General features: G+C 46.1%; 1 protein-coding gene across 1 annotated transcript in view; it reads right to left on the reverse strand.

Annotated features, from left to right (window-relative positions):
- LOC120795646 (SH3 and multiple ankyrin repeat domains protein 2-like) overlaps positions 1-24,561 on the reverse strand; it is a 134,404-nt gene that overhangs the window by 13,619 nt on the left and 96,224 nt on the right. Inside the window, exons 18-24 of the mRNA XM_040137727.1 lie at positions 12,388-12,523; positions 11,519-11,599; positions 7,831-7,869; positions 7,113-7,225; positions 6,631-6,736; positions 3,133-5,638; positions 991-1,081 (exon numbers count right to left, since the gene is read on the reverse strand). Coding sequence (XP_039993661.1) covers positions 991-1,081; positions 3,133-5,638; positions 6,631-6,736; positions 7,113-7,225; positions 7,831-7,869; positions 11,519-11,599; positions 12,388-12,523 — 3,072 coding nt within the window. The remainder of the gene's footprint in view (positions 1-990; positions 1,082-3,132; positions 5,639-6,630; positions 6,737-7,112; positions 7,226-7,830; positions 7,870-11,518; positions 11,600-12,387; positions 12,524-24,561) is intronic.

Consider the following 24,561-nt stretch of genomic DNA (forward strand, 5'->3'; position numbering starts at 1 on the left):
TCCGCTGCAATGTCAACTGCTGTGTCACAGATTCTGACCAAAAACACAAAACAAAATGTCAAAGCAGTTTTTTACTGTAATCAGGTATCACGGTAGATGCTAGATTTTTGTTGTCACTTATTGTTCTTTTGTTTGTAGCTACAGTGTTGAGCGTACGTTATACACCTGTTGTTTCTGTGAATACGACCTGGTAGAGAACACACATCCTTATTTCTGTGTTTCAAGATATTTAACATGTTTGACTAATCACAAAAGGTGTGTACAGGTATGGAGATTTGTTCACAGAGTGGTACTGTGTTCAGGGTGAGTAGGTACCTAAAGGCCCGGGCATCTGAGGACATACAGCAGAGTTTTGTTCCTGTTAATACGACTCACGAGGTTTACGTTTCTCTTTAGTTACTCTCCTACATGATGTCCAGCCAAAAGTACTGTATTCTTTTTCACTTTTCCTTTTTATCTTTGTTCCTCTCTAAATCAGTTTCCCGTTTTTAATCTCTCTCTCCTTTTTCTTCTGGTATGGATCTCATACATTTTTCAAACAAAGCACATTTTCCTTGCTTTTTCGTAACTTTGCTTCTTACTGCCTTGTCATGTTTATAGGCAAAGCAAACAAGAATAAGACACTTTAAACGTGACACCGTTATTCTGACTGTGAGATTAAACATAAAACGCCATGGTAATGAAGCCATTACCTGATCTGATTCATCATGCATTATCTATCATTTCTTCTGCAACTACTTCAACACATCTATCATAACATAGTACAAACAGCAAGTACACTATTAAAGTAAATTCAAGATCATATTTAGTATCATCTCAAAATGAGCTCCACTACTTTCATGTTTTCTCACTAGTACGCAACTTTATGCAGCAAAGGGCTCCGCGTCTGAAAACATAATGCTCATGTAGCATGGCGGCGGTACACAAAAATAAACACAGAAAAGTGGAAAAGGCATGTGGCGTGACATGACAGCAGTCGATGGAACCTACCTGTGAAGATGGGAGACACAGAGGGGGATGAAGAAAGAAGAGGTGAAGGAACAACAGCAGACTGGAGAAAATGGAGATGGAGAGGCGTGAGCTGAAAATGAGATGAGTACAAGGTGTAAAGGTCAACAGACATGACTTTGAACTCCTGAGGATGAAAACGAGGATAATTTGATAGTATGTGGCGTGAAGCGTGAAGGAGGGTACACAAGGCCGGACCTGAGCAGCTGCTGGCCATCTCACTGTAATTAACACAAATAGACGTCACTGTGTTGATCTAACATTGCTTATTAGATCAGAGGCACGAGCCCCCAGAGGAATCAACTGTTTCCCTCTGCTGTCTACGCCTCTCTGATGAACGATGGGACCGTTCATACAAAATGCATGTGAGCAGTGAATTATTTATTGTGCTTTTTATTTCCCTCTCACACAGGGCAGATGTGAGTTTAAAAAACCATGAGCTGAGCTGGTTCAGGTGAAGGGTCCCTCAAAAATGATGTCCCAGTTACTGCAAATTTTACTACTGCTTGTCCTGAGCAATCTAAGACATGGCTATACAGGAAGTCAACCTCGCGGTACCTTACGAACCGACCATAAATTCCACCTATCAACAAGTAAACAGCGTTCACTTTCATATTTATTGCCTACAGTGACTGTTGGCAATCTGGGCTGGGTCCTTTGCGCCTCCATCCAAGTAAACATTCAGTTTTAAATGTGACAGAAAACAATGCAAATAAATTCCAAACAGATAAAAAGTGAGAGGATGACATGAATGATGATGATGTCTACACACGTGCCACATTACACGCAGAGGATCAGGCTCCCCAGGGTAACTTCCACCTAAGATCGTCATCTTAAGAACTCACACGATAGCATATCCACAGATCATGACTCCATGACACACAGACCCCATTAACTGAGACCGATATTCCACAACAAAGTAAAAGGTTGTTTCAACGCCACCTTCTCCTACTGCTACTGGGATTTGTGCTTTTAGAAGGAGTTAAATGCTGCAACTCTTTCTTGACGAACAGCAGTCGGCTGCAGTGACTGCGCGCAGGTTCCCTAACGTCTCTCCGTCACAGTGAGGTTGCTTGTTGTGGCGTCAACATGCCTGTACAGAGAACTATATTAAAACCTGTGCTCACACACCCGGACAGCCTCTCACGCTATGCCCTGGAATTTATGATATACACAGAGTATATAAAAGATACATACGGTATATAGAGAGAGTGTGAGCCACAACAATATGAAGCTTCTGAAGAGCATTGGGTCGACTGCCACTATACAGTAAACCTTTCACATTATGTAGAGGCACACCCCTGCAGCCTGTACTTCACACACAGGTCAAAACAACCAGGTGAGTTGTAATGATGTAGACCTCCAAACCTTCGGTTGCATACAGAAGCTGTAAACAACAAGACTCAACTGGCCATCAGAGAATAAAACCTGACAACCTAACAATCTTAAAACCTGTCACAAAACCAAGATGATCAGTATAATCAGTGATGAGCGAGCAGTAAATCAGCCTATAGGCCCCTATGAAAACTGTTGACACATTTCATTGTGATAGAAAACACATAACCCTGGGAAATAAAAGCCAAACTATCTGCAAGACTGGACATGTCACGGAGTAAGAGAGAGAATGTTTTCTTGTATCTTGGGTCAACACCACCACCCCTGGCATTTCTAAAATTTGTAGGAAACACATACAATTCTTCCAAATGAATAAAAAAAACCCAATTAAAACTCAGGTCCACTGTTCACATCGTTAAAAAATACTGCATAATGTAACAATAACTAGTCAGGTCCTGCTCGATACAATTGATGTACCCTTCCTATGACAACCCCAGACAATGCTACACGCAAATACTGCAAGTGACAACAGCACGAAATTACTACACACTGCAAGGGTTGGGGTTTGCTCAACCTAAACACTTGCGCAATGTTCTTATATTAGCAAATAACCGTTAAAATAAACGAGAAAATAAAGTAAAAGAGGAGGGAAGATCCGGGACTGAAGTAGACCGTGATTATACCGTTCATGGAAAATAGGGAGCATAATACAAATCAAATCAAATTATAAAAAAATTGAAAAAAAGAGTTTGGAAACCCTGAGTCAATAAGGAATGACTTATCACGTACCTTGCTCCGAAGGCCCCCCTGGTCCCAGTGGGGGAGTCAAGGCTTTCTCCTGGCTTGGGAGGCCTGTCGCGATTCATTTGCTGCAGAATGGAGCTCAACTCGGTGATAACGGTGTTCTTGGTGTCCGGTGTGGATGGGGGGCTGCACAGCTCAGGTGGCTGATCACCCCACAGCTTGGATGTCCTTTGAATAGGAGTCCTAGGAGGTTCAGAGGATGAAGGGGGAGGGGGAGGGGCCTGAGGTGGTGACCCATAGGACTCTGGGGGCTCTTCAATGAGAGCGTCATGATAAAGTGATGTTCTGTTGATGACAGACTTGCCCTTGGGTTTGGGTGGCACAGGGGGCCGATCCACCAGGAAGGCATGTCCATCTGCGGTGGCATAGAGGCTCTCCAGTGCGCTGTCGCAGAAGCCTCCTTCTGACGACAGCGTTGAAATGCTGGAAACGGTGCTGGTGGTCTCCATGTGCTGAGGATCCCCGCTACTGCGGCTATCTACCTCTTCGATGCCCGAGTCACCCACCCCTGACTCTGGGTCAGGTGGAGGAGGAGGATATGAGGGCGGCATGCTGTTTGTCATCCGTTTGTGTTGTTCTGAGACAGCTGGCGGGGCATGAGCATGGTATGGGGGTAGAGGAGGTCCCCCGTTCCGTCTCTGTTGCTGAAGCATCTCTGCTATGGCACTAGCCTGGTCATCAGGAATGTCAATACTGTTGGCAAACTCCAGCGGTGGGGGGAGGGGCTCTGAGAAGTCAAAATCCTCATCAATGTCAACTGAGGCCAGAGGGGGAGGGGGGATGCGGAAAGGCAGCTTCACTGGTTCATCCATGGATTCACCTAAGGGAATGCTTCTCCGTGATGAGGGTGGCTGAGGGTTAGAGGACAGTGTTGGCGCATTGAGAGGATCGGGTTGGTTGGGGTCCTTCAGCTCCGATGGCCTGTTGCTGTCCTGCCCCTCTACCTCTTGGTTGTTCACCTTGTTGCTTGCTTCTGTGCTGGTGTGGACCATCAACAGCCCAGTTGACTTAGGCTGTGATGTGTCTGCCACATCCGCTGGCGCACTTTTCCTCTCCTCGACTGCCTGATGCTGCCTCTCTTCCCGTGCCCCATCAGACTCGTACTTCTGCTCTGTCATCTGTCTCCGCAGGCCACCTCGGCCGGGCCGCCCCATGGTTGCTGTGGAGATTGCAGCAAAACTTGTCTCGATCCCGGAGCGTAGTTTGGTGTCAATAAACAGAGGTTGGTTGAGGTCTGGTTTGTGGCTCGGCTGAATTGGAAGGGACTGGGCTTCGTGCTTAGGGGTTTGCTGAACCTGAGGAGGATTTGGTGGCTGATTCTGAGGATGGTTTTGTTGCTCCTTCATGGCCCGGTCCCGAGCTGCCAGGGCCAGAGCTAGTGGAGAATTAGGGTCCAAGGGCTTGCCGGTGACAGGATGGAGGTAGGTCCCATTGGCCCTGTAGTGGCTCTTAGGAGGGGTGGCTGGGAGACTAACGGGACTGTCCAAGTTGGGACACTGGCCTGTTCTGGTGTTTAGAGGCTCCCGCACCACTGTGGGCTCAGGAGTGTTAAAATCTGTCATGTTGCCAGTACCGCCCCCAACAGGGGGCCCAAGCTGTGCTGCGGGAGGGGGAGCCAATATCCTTCGAAGCCGCTCGTCGCTACTGAACATGCCTTCATCGATGGACTTTGACTGGCGGAGGCGAGGGGTCGGTGTGGGACCACTCAAGTCTTCATCCCCAATGTCTATTGACTGGAAGGCAATGGAGTTCTTTTTTGCCTCCAACCTCTTTTCCCGGTCACGCACTGCCCCGGCAATAGCGGCCGCAAACGGGTTGCTTAGAGAAAGAGGGTCTTCAGGACGAAGACCTCCGCTTCCACCAACCGTGGGCGTGAGAGGTGGGTGTTCAGGGGTGGTGGGCTCGATCTCCATACTGCTACCCTGGCTGCTCTTGCCACTGCTGCTGGTGGAGGGCTCCTTGACAATGATTGTGGGGATGGGGATGGAGGAGCACGTTCGTTCTACAGGCGTAGTAGGCATGGAAACCGGGCCCGAGGGGCTTGCTGGCATGTGACACGTTTTCTCAGGACTGTCCTCAACGTTGGGCTGCTTTACTAGCATGCCCTTCCTTCGAGCCGGTTTCGCTGGCACATAGAGTGTCTTATTGCCCACCTCGGAGTAAGGGTTCTCGGGCACTGGTGTGCGCCCTCGAGTACGGGTGCTCTCGAACTGCTCTGAGCTCTGGCGGAAATAGCCACGCCTCAGCGTGCCAACGTCGGTGGTTCGGCTGATGGTCGTCACTGCATTGGGCGAGTTCTGGGTGAAGCTGGGACGTGTGGTGCCGTAGCTTTTGGGTGTAGGGCCGGCAGCTGAGTTGTAGGCAGGTGGCGAAGGGGGTGAAATGGCTGGGGGAGGAGGGATGTCCTCTGAGGTGTCAGGCATAGAGAGGCTGCGGGAGAACTTGAGTAGGGGAGGTGTGAGGAATCCCTGCTTCTCGTCCTCCGTTGTACCTTGGAAAAATGGAGGAGAAAGAAAAAAAATACTTGAGGACCTATTTTTTATTTCCAGCCTGGCCTCCTTGTTCTACAGGAAATGTATCATTTATTGATGTGAGCTCTTTCTTAACCTTTATTTATCCAAGCAGGGGGTTTCTGAAATTTGTGAGAGGCCGGATAAATGAGAAAAGTAGCCAGCTATAAGATTTTTGCTGCAGCGACTAGGAAATTTCCTGGTGGGTTAATTTGACCAATTAATTGACTGAATTACAAACTGAAATCTTCGCAACGGAAACAAAGCCAAAAATAAAAAATTTATACTAAAGGCCTAATTTAAATCCATTCAGAAGACTGTAGCCAGGGAGTAGTTATGGGAGCTGTGTACATGCACAAGCGACGATGCCGATCGTCATTATCTTCATAAAAAGACTAGAATAGCTTGTTTGCAAGTTTACATCATTTTTATTCTGTTGCTGAGAAAATTTAGGGACATTTAGATATAAAAGCAGCCTTCTGTGTAGGTGAGCAGATGGCTATGCTGTGTGGGGCACTGTCAATAAGGAACACCATTTAGTTCTCAGAGGAGTCGATTTCCCATGTGTCACATTTTCCCCCGTTGGTCATCAAACCAAAACATGCTAAAAGTGCTTTCGTTGCGGTTATTGCAAAAAAGGCATTCATTTTTTGATATATACAATAATGATGGCCTTGCACAGCAAAAGAGCTGTGAGTCACATGAGCCTGCATGACGTCCCTCTAGTTGGCCGCCGAGAATGAGGTTTCAGCACACGCTTAATGACCTCCAATATAATCGCCCGAAAGCACACTTTGCTGACTGGATCATTCTAATCTGTCTATAATTAGCTTCAGTATTGCTGGAGCAAGTCCTCCGAGCATTAACGGCATATTACGACAGGCTAAAAGCACAAGGTACTGGACATGCAGTTCACAACTCGAGCCGACACTCGCACCCCCACACGCACACAATGACTGTATGTGCATCATACCTATTGACTTTTGCTTTTTCATGGTGCCCTTCTCAGGTATCCCCAGGAAGGCCCCTGGCACAGTGGGTGGCACCACTGCTACTCCCTGGCGGTCGTGATACATGGACTGCAAACCAGAGCGTTGTTAATGAAATACCCAGAAATGCACGCTTTTCATCGGCTCTCCGCTGGCTTTGGAGACCGACAGTGAGGACATTTAGTTTCAGTTTTCTGTCATTAAAAATAAGCTGTAACACAAATACCTGTAAAAACAGATACAAATTCAAGGAATTGTATTTTTCCATTAGGGACTTCATTTGTGGAGGTGGAACACATCACATCCAAATAAGACCACAGTACCTTTAAAATCTAAACCCAACACCATAATATGCTATGATCTGTGCACAGAATAATCAGATTTTTAAAAAGCCGGTTATTTAAATTTAACATCCAACTTTGCGTGGATTTTATAACGTCAACTGAGTTCAGTCCTGTTCACTTACATTCATATCAGTAGGCGTTACCAAGCAGCGACTGGATGGGCGTGGTTTGATCGTAGCGATCTTCATATCAACAGGTGAGGTCTTCTGGGCGTGAGTCATCTCTTCAACTTTGTCTGCAAGACAAAGCGACCCGTAGTTCATGAGCATCAAAAATGACCGGGAGGGGGGGGGTCAACTTGCAAAGCCTTAGTAAAGTTCTCATGGGCCAAACGCAAGCTAGTCATTCACTGTGACCCTTCTCTGTGTTTCCACACTGAAGTGCAAATGACACTGAAACAGAAAACACTGGACACACACTTTGGGGGGGAGGGGCTGGGGGTGGACAGGAGGACTTTGATGAAATGGGTTGGGTGCATCCAGCCTTGGAAGCCGTGCAAGCTCTTTCCAAGCAGCCGACTCAGCAGCATCATCCAACTCTCGGGGTCGTTCCATCGTTAAATGTTAAGTGAGCTATGAATGCGAAGTCCGTCAAATTTGCCGTTATCTTTCTCAGTCTTTTTCCTTTCTCCAACCTGCAACGTGGGAAAGGCGTCAACGGCAAATTTGGCAGAACCGAACTTCCCTCTGGTGTGAGATGATGCCATCAGATAGAGTCCAGCTAAAGGGTTTTGCTCAGAGAAGCTACATGCTAGCCCTGATCCTGCCTCTTACTGTATCTCCTCCCTGGCTAGCTCTGTCTAGGATGTAGAAAGCTTCCATGCATTAGGACAGTGATTACTTAGAGTGACTTGGAAAACAATCCTCTTCTTCTGCGCATCTACACACAGAGGAGAGGAGTGGAGAGGGGAGAGGTGGGAAGGGGAGGAAAGGGGAGGAAAGGAGCGTCAATGACCTTAACTACGGTTAGAGCTAAAACACACAAACACACACAGAAAACAGAAAGTTGCATTTCCTCCAGGAGTTGATTTCCTCTCTCTGCGATCTGTCTGCCAATTGGAGTCTAGCTACAGCATATCAGAAAACATGCAACACGGTTGCCCTGGAAACCGATCTGAGAGTGAAACATTTCCTGGAATAAACCTCCCCCTCCTCGCCCAAACACACACACACACACACACACACACACACACACCTGCAATGACACAGGAGGAGAAAAAAAAGAAGGCACAAATGAGGAAAAGAAACATGACAGCAAATCTTTTTAGGTCAGGTAAAATGAACAAACATTGACTCCCAGCAACACTACTTTTTTTTTACTCACACACACACACACACACACACACACACACACACACACACACACACACACACACACACACACACACACACACCTACAAGTGAAGTGTTTTGTAATACCTCATTAAGGGTTTGTTGCTTCATTTCTTTGCCTTTTAAGCCTGAAATTCTCCCAGAAAGTAAATAATGTGGGCTTGCTGCTGTTAGTGGTGCAAATGAAGGTTCCGGTTCTGCCTGCATGAAAGGTTTAGGAAGCACTCGGAGGTGAACTACTACTTAAAATCGAAAGTGGATAACGAGAGTACTCAGCATCCGAGCAGGATAATATCTAAACCACGTCGAGAAGATGAAACTAAAATCTGCGATTGTGAACGAGGGACAATAGGAGCTTCAACACCTTTCTGTTCAACACCACCACAACGTTCAACCATGCACGACAACATTTAGAACACAATGAAGTTCAAAACAGCTGTAAATAACAACATTTAGTCAATCATGCAAATATGCTGTGAAACCCCGTTTGGTCTGAGTGAAAGTCAAAAGGAGCTAGTCAGACAAGTCAAATTTTTATAGAAATATTAAGTCAACAAATACAACAGTGTTAGTTAATCACAGTGGGGTGGGGTGGGGGGGTGCGTGACATAAATCAATCATTGAAAATACTGGATCAGACTTAAACAGGCCTACAGTCACTTACCACCTTTCTTTTTCCTTAGAGTGGCTTAGGGGGCGAGAGAGAAAGATTTCTGAGTCTTTAGAGCATAGAAACGGACTCAATCCTTTTCCCAAGATGAACACAAAGCAACTTGTATTGTAACTTTGCTTGATGTTTTCAAGAACTACTCAGTCAGTGCGTTTTTCATCATTTAAATTTGCCCCACTGCAGCAGATGCGCATGCGAGTCCCACGCGTCACATTTAGATGCACTTGAGACTTAACAACGCAACCAAGCATAACTGTTAATACTATAAATGTAGGAAGGAAAGAATGATGTGCAAGCGCGTCAAACAAGCAGCTCTAGAAAAAAAAGAGTTATCTTTCTGTCAGCAGTACGAGTAGATTCTCTCCCCTGTCCCTCATTTCCTCATTCACCTTTCATCTCTCTTCTTACTCTCTACACACCTTTGACACACGGCACAGTGCTACAGCTTCTAATGACTGATCCCTACGTGTATCCAGTGTGTACAGTACTCTTTCAACCATAGCACCCGATAATCTATCTGCCCCTAATGATACTTCCATGATTGATTAATCACCAAAGAGTGAAAATGCCCTGAACAAGTTCCCATAGCCCAAGGTGACATCTTTGAATTGCTTGTTGTCCTAAGAGCAGTCAGTTTACAGTGAGACAAACCAAAACCGGAGAAAAAAGGCAAATCCCCACATTTTGAAAGCTGGAACTGGTGAATTTTTATTTACTAAATGACTTAAATGGTCAATCAATGATCAGAAGTGCTGTCAATTTTCAGTCAATCTACTTGTTTCAGCAGTGCTTGTTTTGGTGGGCCACCTTTAACTTAGAATCGTTAAGACTTTTTTTTAATACTATTTATGTTGGTTTTCTGCAATAATTCACTGATCATCTTTCTATGAAGTGGCTTGTATCGGTAGTGGCGGAGTCTGCCGTTCCCACGCTGGATTCAGGTCGCCTGCCGACACACAAGGGATTCACAGGAAGATAATCCATGCACATAATCCAGTGCAATTATATCCAATTCATATCGGTCTCGCTGTTTACTGCTCACTCTCTACACGGTATCAGAGCTGCATTCACTTACTCTTGGGGCAAACGGAACATCCTACTGTTGCTGTTGTGCATTAAAAGCATCCGACCTGCCAAACAGAGTAAGTTTTATTGTGAGGCAGCCACAGGAAATGCAGTGCGATCGTTACTGTGGCTGGCGCCAAGCGCCAACGGTTGTCTGGAACGCATCTACAGAACAAGACGGAGGAACAGTCGTTTTCAGCATTTTTTTTCCCTTTTGGTCAGCTGATCGTTTCTGATCTTTGCGAGGGAGTAGTGAACAGCGAGGAGGAGCCACAGTTTGTTTGCTGGACGAAGAGCTGCAGGCGACAGGCTGCATAGCTCCTAACCAACCTCACTGTGTCCTGCTGTTGTGCGGAAAACTACTTGGGCCGTGTGCAGCGTGAAATCCGACCACAGCTGCAGTTACTACAGCAGGCTTTCCTTATTACAACAAGCAGAGTTCGATTGGCTGATACAAACGGATCCACCAGTTGCTCCTCTCTGTCAGTTCAGACAGAGCGGCTGCACTGTTAAAGCGCACTTGCTGTTACCATAGTAACTATAGGTGTTGCCAAACCAAGCAGGCATGAAATCCTGAGGACCACAACTTCAACATCTTAAAAAAATAAATCAAACTTTTATCAGCTCAAACATGAACCTTCAGGGAAGATGAGCAGAGGAGATATGTCCCAAAACAAAAGCGATGTTTTCAATAAGCGCAGCTGCTGTTTAGGTCGTCACCTCCTCACTAAACCGATCTCGAGATGTCAGATGCGTCAGGATACAGGCGGCTATCACCTCGACTACAGCGTTCCCTGCTCTCTCTGGTCCGTCTCACATACTTCCTAAGGCTCATGCTGTCGTCACGCCCCCCCCCCTTCCTTCCTCCTTCCTTCCTTCCTCCCTCCCTTCCACCTCTCTCTCCTCCTCTCTCAGGCCCGTTCGGCACCGCTGGGGTCACCTCCGGCTCATGTGTCTCAGAATCGCTGACTGTCCTGTCCGTCAGAAGGTCTCGGTGCCCATCACGCACAGATATAAACACGACAAATAAACAGAAGACACAAGACGACGATATCCTACTAAAGTCACATCTTTCACTAGTTTGCTTTCTGTAGCCACAGCAACAGCTCATGGGTGCGGGGGTCTTCAGATGCATGAGTCCTTCATGCATAACGGGAAAAAAGCAGGACAGGAAATGAGGAAGGGAAAAAGCAGTGTTTTGTTTTAACAAATGAAACTAAAGCAAAAATAATCAAATGATAGGAACTTGAATTGCGTTAGCCGCTGTGAGCCGATGGATGTTACAGCTGGGCGAGATGGATGGCAAAAGGTTATGCAGCATTAACTGCTTACCTTTATCCACTAGTGGGAGATTAACCAATCAATGAGAATCAGAGAGAGGAACACAAAACAGAGAGAGGTGCCGTTAGCCACTGACTTCCTAATCCCATGGCGAGTACGAAGCAAACCAGGAGGCTCTTACCCAGTTCCTCCAGCTCAGAGGTCATCGACTTGGAGCGCATGGACAGGGCTGTGGTGGGGGCTCTCTTTGGCGGTGGAGGAGCTGAGGGACACAGAAAGCCAGAGTGATGCCACTATAACACATGCGTGCCATTCGATTTTTATTCAAAGATAAAACGGAAAATTGCATTTTCTCCCAGATTTTGTCCACGAATGACAGTTTTTATCCATGGACCTGGTTTTAGTTTGTTAAACAGGTTTTTAAATGCAGTCACGCAGACACATGGTTAACGAAAAGTGAACAATGTGATGTTCCTCACGTCACATTCCTCGGCCACAATTAAAGGCACCTCATGGAATCTTTGACCACTAGCAGCTCTGGGGAGCAATGTTTTTGAAAGCGGGTCCCCGCTGGCATTGACGGATGCCTTAGTTTTGACAATCTCACGTGGACCGAAAGCCACATCCATTTTACGCGTGTCAGGTGATTCAAGACCAACTGGCTGCCGACGTTCAGCCGCGGCCGACTTTTCAGCAGGCACTTGTGCAGGAAATGTATGAGCCTCTGGTGATGCGTTGTTTATTGTTTGCGTCGTGAGCATGGAGGAAATCAGGAACATTATTACGTAGCACCTCATCAGTCAGCAGGCTGCTGTCCTGCAGTCTTTGGCGTGTTAGCAGATCCACACATTTTACGACACACGCACACTTTGCACAGCTGTGTCCCGCTGGTTTACACCTGAGGCGCTTTATTATTTTTACTTTTAATCCATTTTTGTATTTGAGATGGGGGACAGCCCTGAACTTGGAACATCAGACTTTTCACCCCCGTTTCGGACAGGACGTCTCCCTCTGTTGGCAGATCTTTGTACCCGCTGCAGGCTGCTGTACCTTTTTTGCGTGCTGTGTCCTCAGGGTCTAGATTCCGGCTCACCGTCACAACCTTGATCAGGAGCCGGTTGCCTCCCTGGCGGATCATGTTGACCACCTGTCTGTGGCCCACCTTCACCACATTCTCCTGGTTCACCTGCCACAAACACACAACAGTAGAGTCATGAATGGCTGGCAGATTCCAAGGAACCTCCAGAAACCCCTCACATTCAGAGAAAGCGGGCCAGTAGTATATTAGTGAGTGTGTGTATGAAGAGAGGCAGAGAATGGCCCACTGTTGTACTTTGATTGTGTATTGAGAACAGTTTGAGCAACACCAAAGCATTTAAAACATGGGAAAACATTTTGTCACCCCTCCCAATGAGAGAGCTACAGAGCCACAAACAGAAGAAACTGCAGAAAAAAAAACAACAAACTTCGTTGACGATATTTGCATTTCTTGTTGTTTACGTTTTTTTCATCTTAACACACTTAATCCACCAAATATGGCATCAACTCCCATCTTTCTGATCACATGGGATGTGTAAAATACTATATAAACACAAAAACTACGAGCTTTATAAATTAAACTATGCACCATAATTTGTTACTGTACATCTTTTAAGTCCAGAATCAAAGCAGAACCGGGGGAGAACAGGCAGACTTCCTTGTCCTATCATCTGATTTACCAGGACACACCTCAGGCGACCATACCAACAATCCTGAAACCTCTGACTTTGAGCCTAGAATGCTGATTTTAATCAAAAGAAATGATGTCAGATATTATAAAAGATTTTTCAAATCAATCAATCAATCAATGTAATCAGTGGCCACTTCTGAAAACCAAATTTAAAGCAATAATCCTTAACTTTTACAGCTTTTTAAAAAACAACATCATCAATATAAAGCAGCAAAAAAAAAAAAAAACCCCAAAACAACCGTTCTGCATAATGTTGAGCAGAGAAGATGAGCAAAGGTCTGCAGCAGCTGCGCTCTTGACTTCACTTCAAGCCTGCCGCAGCTTCGCGCTGGCACCGATGCTATTGCTAAGAAACAGTCACGTGGCAGGGACTTGACCAACCACAGGACAGAGGGGGGTGACCGACATTATGCTCCAGTATGAAAAAGTGTCCCAGTCCCTCACACTGTCCTCATGCTGACCGTGTTCTGAGCCTCAATACTGCAGTGCACAGCAGAAATGGACTAGTAACTCATAACCATTAACAACAAAGTGGGCAGGGGGGAAAAAAAAAAAACGATTAAAAGGCCCTGCACACCTATGGTCCACCCACACAGGTGATTTCACTTGGCGGTTGATTAGACCTCTGCTCAGGTCTGCGTGGGTGTGTACAGGCTGATTGACATCTCCCTGGCCTCATTCACACCTAACGTTTCTCGTCCACATAAAAACTCAGACGCGTTTAATTCACTTCTGTTTACACTTCGACACATTTATGCGTCTGCATGAGCAGGTTTACGGATGGGACTGTAACCGGTCTTGGTTTTACCAGGAAACCAGTGTCGGCTCTACTCCAGGGTCCAGGGGTCGGTAGTAACGCGCCTGAAGCCGTTCGGTAACTGGCAGAAACGCCAGAAAGAGAATATATTCTCCACCTGTGGACCTTTTAAAACCGTTGTTAAAAAAATATTAAAATAAAAAATTACTCATTTGAAAAGTTTCAAATTTGAAACGGGCTTTCCTGAGCTGCAGTTAGATTGAGGTCTGAAAGTGACTTTCTTCTATCGGAACACAATGGTAAAGTAGATTTATTTCTATTTTACTGCACAAGGAGTGAACTTCCAACATCAGTAGATATTTCACAGAGGTTCGGTACATGGAGTACATGTCTTACACAGGGGTGAAACAATTCCCTCGATCAACAGAAAAAGAACTGATTACTGATCAACCATTCAAGTCATTTTTCCAGTCACCATTGGCAACCGTTACCCAGTTCCAGCTCCTCAGTTGTGAGGATTTGAGGCTTCGCTTTGTCTTGTGTGGAAATATACTGAAAATCTTTGGCTTCCGGACTGTTGGTGGGACAAAAAAGAAATTCAAAAGACATCAGCTTTGGGCTTCAGGGAAATGTGATGAGCATTGTTTCATTCTTTTCTGACGCTTCATAGACTAAATGAACTGGCAGTTATCAGAAATTAACTGGCAGGTTAACTGGTAATAAAAATAATCTGTAGTTGCAGAACTGCTACGGGATGTTTGGACACAGGTGAAAAGTTTTTTTTCCTAACACGATTCATCCTGCAGACAATCGCTCACAGCTCTAAGAGGACTTCAAGGAAAAGGCTGAAAAATTGCATTTTAAAACCGTAGACATGCAAATATGATGATGGCGGTAGCGGGTGTCGATCTCTTTATAACTGCCATATCCATGTTGGCAGCAGGAGAGGGGGCTATGGCCGCTGCCCTCACAGTCCCTCCTGAAAGACAATCCGGCGGTGCGGTTATAACTAAAGGCGACGTGAGTGTGTGGCGCTGTGCACAGGTCACAGACGCCAGCAGGCCACACACAGCTCCTATCAGGTATATGCACATCTGATCGATCTGAACGTGGCCGGCCCCCAAAACGCTGCACAACATATGGGCTCATATCAGCCTTTAAAACACGCACACATTTTACATTTTCTACTTCCGAACACATGCATGCCCACGTGGATGGTTTTTAATCTCATTACTGCTGGTCTAATTTAATACGGGCCCCGCTAGGCCGCTCCTCTCCGGCCTACTCCGTCCCTCCTCTCTTCCTCCAGACAAATAGCGGTGGAGGGGGTCAGACGAAAAAGGATGAAAGAGAGACCGGCCTGGAGCGACGCAGAGGAATGATGGAGGGTGGCGAGGGGGGCAAAAGTGGCGGATGATGGAAAATATAGAGGACAATGGCGTGACAGCGGCGAGGCGAAGCGATGGGAGAGGGAGAGCTGGATGCGCGGAGAGAAAGATACAGAGTAAGAGTTTATTTCCCCTGTCCGGGCTTTAATCTAACACACGCTGCCCGGGCGTCACGAGGGCGGACATTTTGCTAATTAGAGAGAAATGCTCCCACAGCTGTTTCAGCGTGACCTTGTGTTCCCCCCGTCGTGCTCCGTCACGCGCACACACACACACAGAGGTTCGCGGATACACTTCATCGCTCACACACATACGTACATGTACACTCGTTCGCGTATAGGGGTGGCCTTACGTAATCTGCTCTGTCTTTCCACCCTCTTATGTAACCACGCTGGAAGGACGGGGGTTTCGAGAGGCCTTACATGGAGGAGGGACGTGTTCTCCAAGGATCAGGACATGATGGGAAAAGTGAGAGCATGTTTATCTTTGTGAGATGGGTTCATATCTCAGTGGGTTTTTTCCTAACAAGGGCGAACATTTCTTTCCACTGTCTCTCCATGCTGACCGAACACTTTTCACACTACGAGACTGAATTTATTGTTACACATGCAAATTTAAAAATATGTTTTGGCATTTAGATTTCCCCCAGTCTTATTTTTTGAGTTTCATTTTTTTTTTTTTTTCAGGCAGGCTGCAAAATTGATGTATGAAAACAGGCTTTTCATTTTATCATTTAACATTTAGCAAGTTGTGCGTAACTACTCAACTTGTCAACACAAAGCAACTACGGCCAGCAGCACTCTGATTTAGCACGGTGCAGCTGAGCAAAAGGTCCCTTTCCGAATCTAGAAAGAGACGCTGACCTAGACCGCGGGCGGCCCGAGCTTAATGTGGCTGCTTCCGGTCCATAAAGGATAAAGCTGCAGTTATCCAGAACGTGAGAAGTGAAAGTAAAGAGTTTAAATTTATTGGAAAAAACAACAAACAACCGAACCTGTTTTTCTCCCCACTGAGCGCTGTCCACTGCCTTCTGATATCATTGTGTTTATCTTTTGCATTTTGTTTGTTGTTATGCATTCTCTTCTATTCTCTCATGAATTCTCTCTCTTGACGAGGTTCAAACTTCATTCTCGAACGTGGAAACAGCAGCTGAGAAAAAACCCTCTCACCACAAGGTCCACTTCGTAGCGGATTTGGAACTTTCATCGCCGGATCTTCCTCGGCTGCTGTTTCTGATGTCAGGAGTGAATTTTGAATCCCAGCCTTTAAGCCAACATGGATGAGACATCAGTTAAAGTGCTCGGGAAAAGGGGGAAACACGATGATCTACAACTCCATCGCAACTGGGCAGACTCCAGCTGCCGGTGGAGATCATGAGATATGAGCTACCAACTGGAGCCGGTGGTGAGATTGTTTTCTTTTACTATCTGATCAATCAAAACGTTAACATTGTAATTAAAGTGGCTTTCAAATTTATCTTTGTTCATCCATTCTAAAATAAATATTATAGAACTGGGACAAAGAGGAAAGAAATAATTCACCCTAATGGAGCTCTGTGTCTGTAACTAACAGGTCAGACCATGGAATCAAGAGGCAAATCAATGCGCCTGCTATCAGTTACATGCAGACGATTAGCGATATTGATGTGTTTCCACGACGAACACTGACACACACATGGGTTGCACACGTGTGATTTATTGGATGAGTGAATACTGGATTGTTTGTCTTAACTAGGAAAAAAAAAAAAAAAAATGTAAAAAGAGAGACGAAGCCCGGAGGCCATAAAGTGCCCAAACGGCCCTGAACCAACGAGTAATAGGAGGAAAAACGGCACTGAACCAGCAGCTTTGTGCCTGAACATTAACAGTTCAATCAATAATACACAACAGACACGCACAGACAAACACATACGCTTCCGGAAGAAAAAACACACGACATCGGGCCTTCAGTACAGTATGCATGTAAAAGCCGGCCGTCTGTCAGATCGAGCAGAAGGGCCTATTCAAAAGCCATTATCATTATCATAACCATTACAATAGTTCCACAACATTAAGCATCATCTGACTCATTTATCTGAATACGGGCAGCCCCGAGTCTATCCGATCACCCAATCCAATCTCGTCTGATTCAAACAGTCCTACTCCCGTCGCTGACAGCCCCTAATCTGATTAATCAATTATAATCGGAGCTATGCAGATGCGGGCTATAACCACACGATGCTAATCCAGCCTGTCAGAGCAGGAAAGGGTTGATAGCCTCCGCCCTCTGTAGAATAAATACAGACATGACTCCTCATACGTGACTCAAAGTATAAACAGCTGAGTTTCAACGGTCTTGAGCTTGGAAACGGCAGTTGGAGCTTCATCGGCAGATGAAGATCGAGCTCAAACTTTGAAACTCAACTTTTACATGAAAATGGCCGAGATGTCCTTAGAGTGAACATCTACCATTCTATGACAAAAGGGCAAACTGCACCTTCTGATGAGGATTATGTGATATGCTCAGAAGCTCCAGCAACAACTTCAGCAACAACTACCAGTTTCTTTCTGGAGGTATCAAGTCGGTTTACATTGACTAATTTGCAAAAACAGCCTATTTTTACATCATTAGCACCAACTCTTCGTTCTGTCTGAATTTATCTTAAATTTATATGAAACCTGACCTAATTATTAAAAGGTGTTTTCCCAGGACCGGTCTGCTGGAAAGAACAATGACAAAAAATAAAAATACAGGATACGTAAGACAACAAACAGGTGGATTAGTGAAGAACTACGACCTTCTGGTAGTTTCGTAGTGAAAAATCATTGTGAATTAAAAAGATTCGAATGGCTGAATGTGCACAATAGCTAGAGTCAGCAATGGAAAACTCCAAAGCTCTTGTTTACAATGAAGACTGGATGAGACACAAGCTTTCATGGAAAAGAGGAGAGACATGGGACGGTGTGGTGGAGAGACGCTGATCCATCTGGGGGCAGTGAGAGTGCAAGATGACCCCCAATCTTTAGCAGAAACCGGCCACAAAAGCATATGGAAGGGGAAACTGCAGCAGACGGTACCACTCGATCTCATCCCGTAATCCAACCAGCTCTGACAAGACCTCCTTGCAGGTAGAAAACCAACAAGTCCTCATATGAGCGCTTGTCACTGCCTTCCAAAACGACCCACATGAGCGCTTTCTGACCTGGGGACCCTCTGCTTGAGTTAAGTTCAGGCCCAAACACTCGGGGAAAGGTTCGTGATCGTGGCTGAAAAGAAACCTACATACTTTTTTTAGGCATTTGAACAAGTTATCAATGCTGCCACTTTTCTTGTGCGTTTGTAGAAGACAGATGAAGACACAAGCGTGTTGATGTGTCCATTGTCCATGGAACGCAGGTAAAAAGACGTCTAGGCATTAAGAATGAAACTGGGCTGAATTTGGTCGAGACAGTCAACAGCGGTTCCATTACTATGTTTCAGTGCGAAGCCAGTCCTTACTATAACATGAAATATAGCCAGTCCTTACTATAACATGAAATATAGCCATTGACAGCGTAGGGATGCACCAACCTGATTTCTTCTCTGTCCCTATGCAGATCGGTCCTCCAGGTTGGGGGTCGGTCCCGTAAAGCGGCATTATTACAGAAACCAGTAAGGCCTTCTGCACTACGAGGCACAAAGCCGATAGGTAACAGGTGAACTCAGGGTACCTGCAAATCCAGATCACCGATCCGAAACCAGTGCAGTCCTTTCCCCAGATTTACAACCTCTTCACCCTCATGGCGAGGAACTCATTGGGAGGATTTTTATATACGGTAACGGGAGGCGAGGGATTGCTGCGGCACCGAAAATAACTGATCATTAGCGATAAAATGTAACTGATGGCGTAAAACACTGAATTTTATAATGATGTTGACAAAAAGAGTATTTAATGCCGATCGGTCATGTCTGGCTGACACCTGATCCGCTTAACAAGGTCAGTAGCAGCCCCGATACCGACCCAGAAGATCGGATTAGTGAATCCCTACTCATTTAAATGCTGTTTACATGCTGATTATATGAGCTTAAATATTCAAAAGGTTCACTTTTAAGCCAAATTCACCCCAGTTTTAACCCACATCTGATGTCTTTTAACCTGCCAATCACCAAAACTATGCTTGGGATGTGGCTCACAAAAAAAAAACAAAAAAGAAAAAACCCCACTGAATCCCGAAAAAAAAAAAGTATTTTCTTCCTTTGTTCAGCAAAGAAAGATGTGATGAAATGCAATGAAACATAACACGCAGCCACACACACAGACACATACGTGTACCTGTATATGACTGCATACCTTCACCCACACATAAAAACAGCAGCATTCATCTTTATATGAAGCATGGAGCTGATCTGCATCTAAGACTGGGGGCTGGGTGAGAGCTCTGTGAAATCTGTGTGTGTGTGTGTGTGTGTTTCCCTTGTAGGAAACTAGCGTACATCAAAGCAGGCTCATTAAATACAAAAATATACAGACAGAAACTGTCTGAAGAGAGAGGGAGACACACACAAAGGAAACATAAAGAAGAATAAAACGAAAGAATTGAAATATGATGGGAGGCAGGGAAGGTGGAGAGAGAGAGGGAGAGAGAGGGAGACGAGAGTTTTATTCTGATGACTCAGAGACCTAGTTAGAAGAGTCTTGACTCTGATGAATCATGTAGCTGAATATCAAACTGTTGACGGGAGCACATGTAAGAGCATGCACACAAACTGTAGACGCTCACGTCTTTCCGTTAAACCAGCACATCGGCTCCACCCATACCGTGAATTTCCCTAGAAAACGCACACACACACACACACACACACACACACACACACACACACACACACACACACACACACACACACACACACACACACACACACACGAGGTCAGGCTCACTCATTCTCACGTCCTCCTCTTGAAATACACTCCAGACACTGCCATGTAAGATTGACAGCCCAGGGACACTGACAGGCTGACTGACTGGGGGAATCATCCAATGTTGAACGTCTCCAGCTGACTGGGGGAGTTTAGGTCACCAAAGAGAAGCCACGACGCACAGCTGTCGGCCAATGGCCGGACGGAACAGATAAGCCTCTCATGCTGTACAGAGAGGGATTCTGACGGGCCCTTCGTAGCAATAACTACCGCTCTGCCCTACTGGCACAGATCCAAAAAGCTGACGAAGCGGCGACAGCCACAGACCCACGTCTGCGTCGCGCCCTGAGCTCCCACCCACTCCGCCTGACACACCGGCCCTCGGGCTGCAGACGCAGCCACGGTTTCTTTTCTTGTATTTCTGCGTCTGCTTCGTTCGGGTTCACGTTGTACAGTCAAAGAGAAAGTTCAGCCGAATCACAAAGAAGACGTATGTTCTCCATTACCCCAGTAGTATCTAATCACAGAGACAGTTTCGGTTTTATTTGTCGAGTGTTCGAGATATCGGCCTCTGATTAATCTGCAGATCTAACTCAGCTGCTCAACGCGGTCCAATCATCCGATCGGCCTCATACCCGGATTTGTTAGGCTGCGACACTTCTATCGCTCCGCACTCTTTATATTAGCAAGGAAAATGGCACAGGTGGCGGCTTCTCATTCATGCCTCGCACAGAATCCGACTTCATCAAATTTAGTAAAATCCTCCAGGTCTGCCAGAGGTGGATGTTTCACCTCAAGCAAGAATGAGCTTTTTGGTGGAACCAGCTAGGTCCCGTACCCTCTGCCTCTCCCATGCTAGGACAGCGAACCTGCTGGATTTGTAAGTGTCACCTCACTGAGGCAAATCAAGTGAGTTTAAGTTGAGTTCATGGTGGAAATTTGGGAAGACAGATTCTGCTGTTCCACTTTCCCTTAGAGGTGCAGCTGTAGCCTGGTTCCAGGCTTCTGAGTCACCACTCACATCTCTGATCCGCGTAGCAATTCAGAAAGGTTGGGTGTTGTGCCCATTGACAAATCTGAGATTTGTCGGTGGGATTCAAAATGGCGACGTCATCTTCCTGTGACAGAGCCAGAAAAAATGGCCACAAAAATAACAACAGGCTTGGACGACCAGCTGTACAGGCTGTTGCAAGTCAATTGACAGAAATAACAGGGCTCTAATTGGCATATTTCTGTAAATCGTTTTCAAAGATGTCAAGTTGCTGCTGCTAGACTGAAAGTGACATAAGGGGGGTCTGCTGCAGCCGTATACATCACTTGCTCCTGACTGGTTAGGCCGAAACAATATAAAACGCCTCCACCCCCCAAAAAACAAAATTTAGCTCACGGGAACACGATATTGGAACTGAACGAACGAGTTGAAACTAATGGTAAATGCATGATTATCAAGCTAGTACAGCTCCACCAAAAAGAATTTGCTCAACTTCAGAAAAATGCGGGTGAGCTACCTTTCAACTGTCCCGCCCCGAAGGTGGAACACTACAGTGAGACTGGAGATTGAGGCTGCCCTGTCTGTGTCCTGGCCCAGTACCCAGACCCTGACTCGGCCCTGTCACCAGGCCGCGGTCGCCTCCACACCGCATGCCCTCCGTCACCGGCCTCATCCCGTGTCCCCGACCCGATGTTCTCCGCTCTCCGGCAAACTACACTTCAGACTCTCTGTCTCCTGAGTCGCCGCTAAGCTTCACTCTTAAAAGCTGCATTATCACCGTGTACACAGTCGGGCACAACATGTTCCCGGTTGCTAAGCGACAGTTGCTGTGTGATACCGCTGGAGGTGGGAGTGGTGCTGAGAATGTTATCGGTGTTTGGGGAGGGGGGGGGGCAGTGGATCATACCATTCGACATTCAATGGGGACTTAATTTGATACTGAGCGTTTTTGTCAATGGACAGCTTTGCCAAATTTCACGCCCCTTTCCTTCTTCTCCCGGTGCAGCCATCTTAAAGGGTTTTAGTCTAATGCCATATTTTGACGGCGGACTGTGTTGTGTTTGCTTTAAAAAAAAAAAGAAAAAAAGGCAGCTCCCTGAGCACCGTGGGCTCAGGCGTGCTGCTCTTTGTGCGCTGTACCTATAAATAAATTATTTATAGGAAACGACGCTTCCACTCTGTGTTATTTTAAGACTTGAGTATCATGTGATTTGTGTGTCGTCCGCGCGTATGTGCGCTGACTTTTGGGGGTTTGTGGTGCACACAGCTGCATGTGGGAGAGACTCCAGATTTTCCCAGAGAGGTATTGATTAGCGGCAAAGTGTTAAAGTGCGTAGTGAGTAAATAGCTGACGGGAGCTGATAATGATGGAGGGCTTTCTTCATTCTTTCCACATCTGAAGCCCGAGGCTGAAGCAGCAGCGCCACTCCCCCACTGCTTTTCTGGGGTTCCCACGACAAAAATCAATACCCAGTGTTATACCAACAGCAGCCTGACCGGGTGTAGACATGTTACTCGTCCTGCCACGTCAGACAAAAGGCAGTCCGACAAAAACCCAGCAGGGCACACGTGAACCATCAGACAATTTCATTCATCTCATCTCATCATCTTGTCACGTGTTCTCGTATATAGTCACACTAAGGTAGTTCATAGACATTTACATTAGGTCTGTTCGACATTTCAGAAATCAGCTGAAAGACGCAGTGAGCGATTTTTTTGCAACACAACAAGCTGTAAACACATCGGTGGCGTACCATCACCTCGTAAAGTCGATATGTCGAACACGTGAGCGAACAGGAGCCCGTTTACACGTCGAGCTGACACAGAACAACGTGAGAAAAACTCCTGAGACAAACCTCTGGATCTCTGGCTGCCAAATGCTCCACCATGCTCAGCAGGTAGCTGGTAACTTGGTCCGTCTGCTGTCTGGTGCTGGGCAGGCGCTGGACACTGGGCGGATCGCAGGTGCCTGCTGCCGACCCCGACGAGCGCCGTGAGAGCGAATCAAACAGTGAAGTTGCGGGTCATAAAACCGAAGCTGTGAGCCGAAAGGCACTAAAAGACTCCGTAATGCTGTGGGTTGTTCACTATAACGACCCCTTACACAAAGTCAGTTAATCCGTCCTTGATATAAACATATTGATCAGAGCAGCTTTAGAACCGGCGCAGAACATTAAAGGAAACATGCCGTAACTGTTAACATGCACAAAGTGTTTAAGTTAAGGGGGCTGACAAGACATCGGCTGTGGCTGGATGATTGGTTCCATCCGTTTAAAGCCCATGTCTTATTAAATTCGCACACTACCTTTCAAATTGCTTTGATGGAAAAAAGTGTCTGTTTGTAGAACAATGTCACCATCCCCGGCGGTTAAAGACAGATTACAAATATAGATGTAAATGGCACAGAAAGAAGTCAGGCGGCTCAGATAATTTCCCGCTACTTCAGTCTCTCCAGCAGCTCTCAAACCAATTTCACTTGTTTCAGTCCTTGGCTCGTCTTTGACGGACGAGCTTCAGACGCAACCCGGGCAACGAGCTCTTTAGTGAATCGGCACCGTGAAGAGGAACTCACCGGCGAAGGTGACGCAAAACGCACCAACAAATGCTGTGTTAACGTATGTACACACAAACGTGTGTATAAACTACACACACACACGCAAAGACACACGGGCCATCTGTCGGAGCTGCACTGGGCTGAAGGGAAGCTCTGAACACTCTCTTTTCAATTAACTTGCCTCTACGTGATTCTAAGTCTACTTCACCACTCCCACAGCATTAGATCATACATCATTTACAAAGATACTACCTCCGGTGGGTTTTCCTCGAAACTGTGAAGACAGGAAATGTAATAGCTGCAGGCCAACTTCTTTCCATACAATGAAGGGTCCGAAACGACCCGGACACTTTGAGGAGTTGTCGTCGACTGAGAAGGCAGGTCACATTCTGCGGCCCTCGAAGTGACCTCAAGTCAAACGTCTGCTTTGTGATTGGCCTTTCTGGGGAGCTGAAAGATTCTTAGCAGTGACTTTGCTTTGAACAAACAGGCAATATAAAAATGGGAGACGATAAAGCCCCCACGGATCTCTGAACAATCCCCTTCCACTGATCAAATTAAGCTGCCTCTCTTGCTCCGTGATGCCCAATCGGTTCGAACCCTCAAACGATCTGCATTATGCATCATGTCCCGTCCCAAAATCCTCTTTCAGAGAGGAAATCGATAAAATTAATAAAGCGGGGATGCTCTTAAATCTTTCATGTGACTTTGATGCTTCAGCATCCAGATATCTCACCAGTACTCTACCTAAACTGATGACCGACACCTAAGACATTCCCCACAAGCAAAGGTGCTCTTCCTCTCTGTTATCAAGTCAAATCTTCCACGGACCTCTGCTATTATTCGTTCTCAAGCCTCAGCATTTGTTGTTGCAACCCTCCTCACAGCTGTATTAGTTGTTCTGTGTTCTGCTATGTTAAATGTGTATA

This window comes from Xiphias gladius, chromosome 1 (genome assembly GCF_016859285.1).
Source record: "Xiphias gladius isolate SHS-SW01 ecotype Sanya breed wild chromosome 1, ASM1685928v1, whole genome shotgun sequence".
Classification (NCBI taxonomy): domain Eukaryota; kingdom Metazoa; phylum Chordata; class Actinopteri; order Istiophoriformes; family Xiphiidae; genus Xiphias; species Xiphias gladius.